The sequence below is a fragment of the Sphaeroforma arctica genome (assembly GCF_001186125.1).
Source record: "Sphaeroforma arctica JP610 unplaced genomic scaffold supercont1.2058, whole genome shotgun sequence".
Classification (NCBI taxonomy): Eukaryota; class Ichthyosporea; order Ichthyophonida; genus Sphaeroforma; species Sphaeroforma arctica.
Window position 1 is genome coordinate 6,906 of NW_014038500.1, and position 2,067 is coordinate 8,972.

The window sequence follows — 2,067 nt, forward strand, 5'->3', positions numbered from 1 at the left end:
TCTCTCAATGCTATCATTTTCCAACACTATGTGTGTATCACTGAGCTTCCTGTGTCTCGATAAGCCTATTGAGTTGACAATCTTGTGCATTCGTACGCATTGATAACTAAGTTAAGCGTCCTCTTCCCACAGAAACATACGAAAGAGAAGCCGGCAAGAACTGGGACGAGTTCTACGGGCGCCACAACAACAAGTTCTTCAAAGATAGGCAATGGCTGTACACTGAGTTTCCTGAGCTGTTTCAGATCTCCCAGGAACGCGTTGAAAAGAAGGACGCCCTACGTGTGCTGGAGATGGGCTGTGGTGTGGGAAACACTGTATTTCCGTTGTTACAAACAAACCCCCACTGCTACGTTTATGCGTGTGATATCAGTCAGACGGCGGTGGGTATTCTGCGCGAACACGAGCGCTACAACCAAAAGAGGTGTGTGGGAGCAGATGGTGTGCCTGACGGTGTGGTCGAGTGTGTGCTTATGAGTGTTGTAGGTGAGTGTACTTATGCCAGTAAATGCCATTTCATCAGTCCCGAATAGTAGTGTATGGGAGCTGTGTACGGACCCTTGAATCTAAGTTGATGGTTTTGCATACGATACCACCTGTTGTCACAGGGTCTTGTCTTTTGTTTTGCGAGTACGTGTGCCACATATTCTCGCAGTGATATGTTCGCTGCTGTAGCATCGGAGCGGAGAGCAACGAGTAGTATTCTTTATTGTCGCCTGCATGCCATTTGTTCATCGATATGTAGGCCGGGGCAAACCACTTGGTGTTCGCATGCTTGGACTAAAATTTTAATTTTAAATTTTTCTGTATGTAGGTATACATCATACTATCGCCATTATGTATGAAGGTATATATTATAAGTATCTACATCGTACTTTGTGAACACCTACTCTAGTAGAGCTCGCCAGCATGTTGGTCTGGCATATTTCGCTAGCGTATGTGCACCTTATCTGATCTCAGATGATCCTTACACCACCAACTAACACCTACTTGCTCATAAAATATACACACCATTCGCGTCTCCTGATAGGTGTACCGGGTTTGTTTGTGATATCTCCAACCCCGAGCATGACATTCCTATCGAGGAAGGTTCTCTGGATGTGATCACAATGATCTTCGTCCTTTCCGCCGTACAGCCCGCCAAATTTCACATCGCCTTGGATCGGGCGGCGCGATTGCTGAAGCCGGGTAGTGGGTTGCTGCTCTTCAGAGACTATGGGGAATACGACATGTCGCAATTGCGTTTCAAACGCGGGAAATTTGCAGGCGAGTACATGTGCCCGAGTTGTTTTTAGACATTTACTATTTCGAGCAGAGCGGATTGCAATTTGTCGCAAATGCGCAGTAAATGGGGCAAATTTGCAGCTGCGATGTATGCCATTGTACCGGAAATGGACCTGTACTTCCATGGTCGAAAGAAGGATTCTGCAACTTGTGCACAGTAACTGTTGCTCTCCTGCGGATCGCCCGTTTGTTTGTACATGTTTACTTCCATTAGACAGCATATTGCTCGTTGTGTAGTTGTCCACGTTTTACATAGGAATTAGTACGTGTGCCTAGGAGGAGGACGTAGTAGCAACGCGTTTCCGTATGTTTTCGATGTGCGCACTGTGATCAGTGCCTTGTTTATAGCCACCAAAAGCCTGCACTCATTCGACCTAACTATCTTATACTAATACATGCGAATAACAGGTAAGGAGGAGAACGAACTAGCATACGTCCGAGGGGACGGAACACGAACATACTACTTCAGTAGAGACGAGTTGGTCACGCTGATGGAGGCTGCGGGTATGGATACGCTCGAAGTCAAGTATGACAAGCGATTGATCGTCAATAGGAAAACTGAGCAGAAAATGTACCGCAATTGGGTGCAGGCCCGGTTTAGAAGGTGTGGTGCTACTGCCAGTGGTAGTAGTGACGCTTTATGACGAATTAAAGGAAGGAAAGGAATAATTGTGCGGAAATTGATGTTTTGTTTGGAATGATTAAACGCGATCTCAGGTGTTGATAGCAAGCGCATATATATATATATATACACACACACACACACACATACATATATATAAC

General features: G+C 45.7%; 2 protein-coding genes across 2 annotated transcripts; both read left to right on the forward strand.

Annotated features, from left to right (window-relative positions):
• Positions 1-28: 28 nt before the first annotated feature.
• Positions 29-1,295, forward strand: SARC_12084 (hypothetical protein; the record flags this gene model as incomplete). The annotated part of the gene is made up of 3 exons (XM_014293817.1): positions 29-92; positions 133-424; positions 1,031-1,295. The coding sequence occupies 3 exons, from the start codon at positions 29-31 to the stop codon at positions 1,293-1,295; spliced, it is 621 nt and encodes a 206-aa protein (XP_014149292.1).
• Positions 1,296-1,679: 384 nt separating this feature from the next.
• On the forward strand, positions 1,680-1,888 carry SARC_12085 (hypothetical protein; the record flags this gene model as incomplete). Its single annotated transcript, XM_014293818.1, has 1 exon — positions 1,680-1,888. A coding segment is annotated over one exon (209 nt), but the record flags the coding sequence as incomplete, so codon positions are not given.
• Positions 1,889-2,067: the final 179 nt, after the last annotated feature.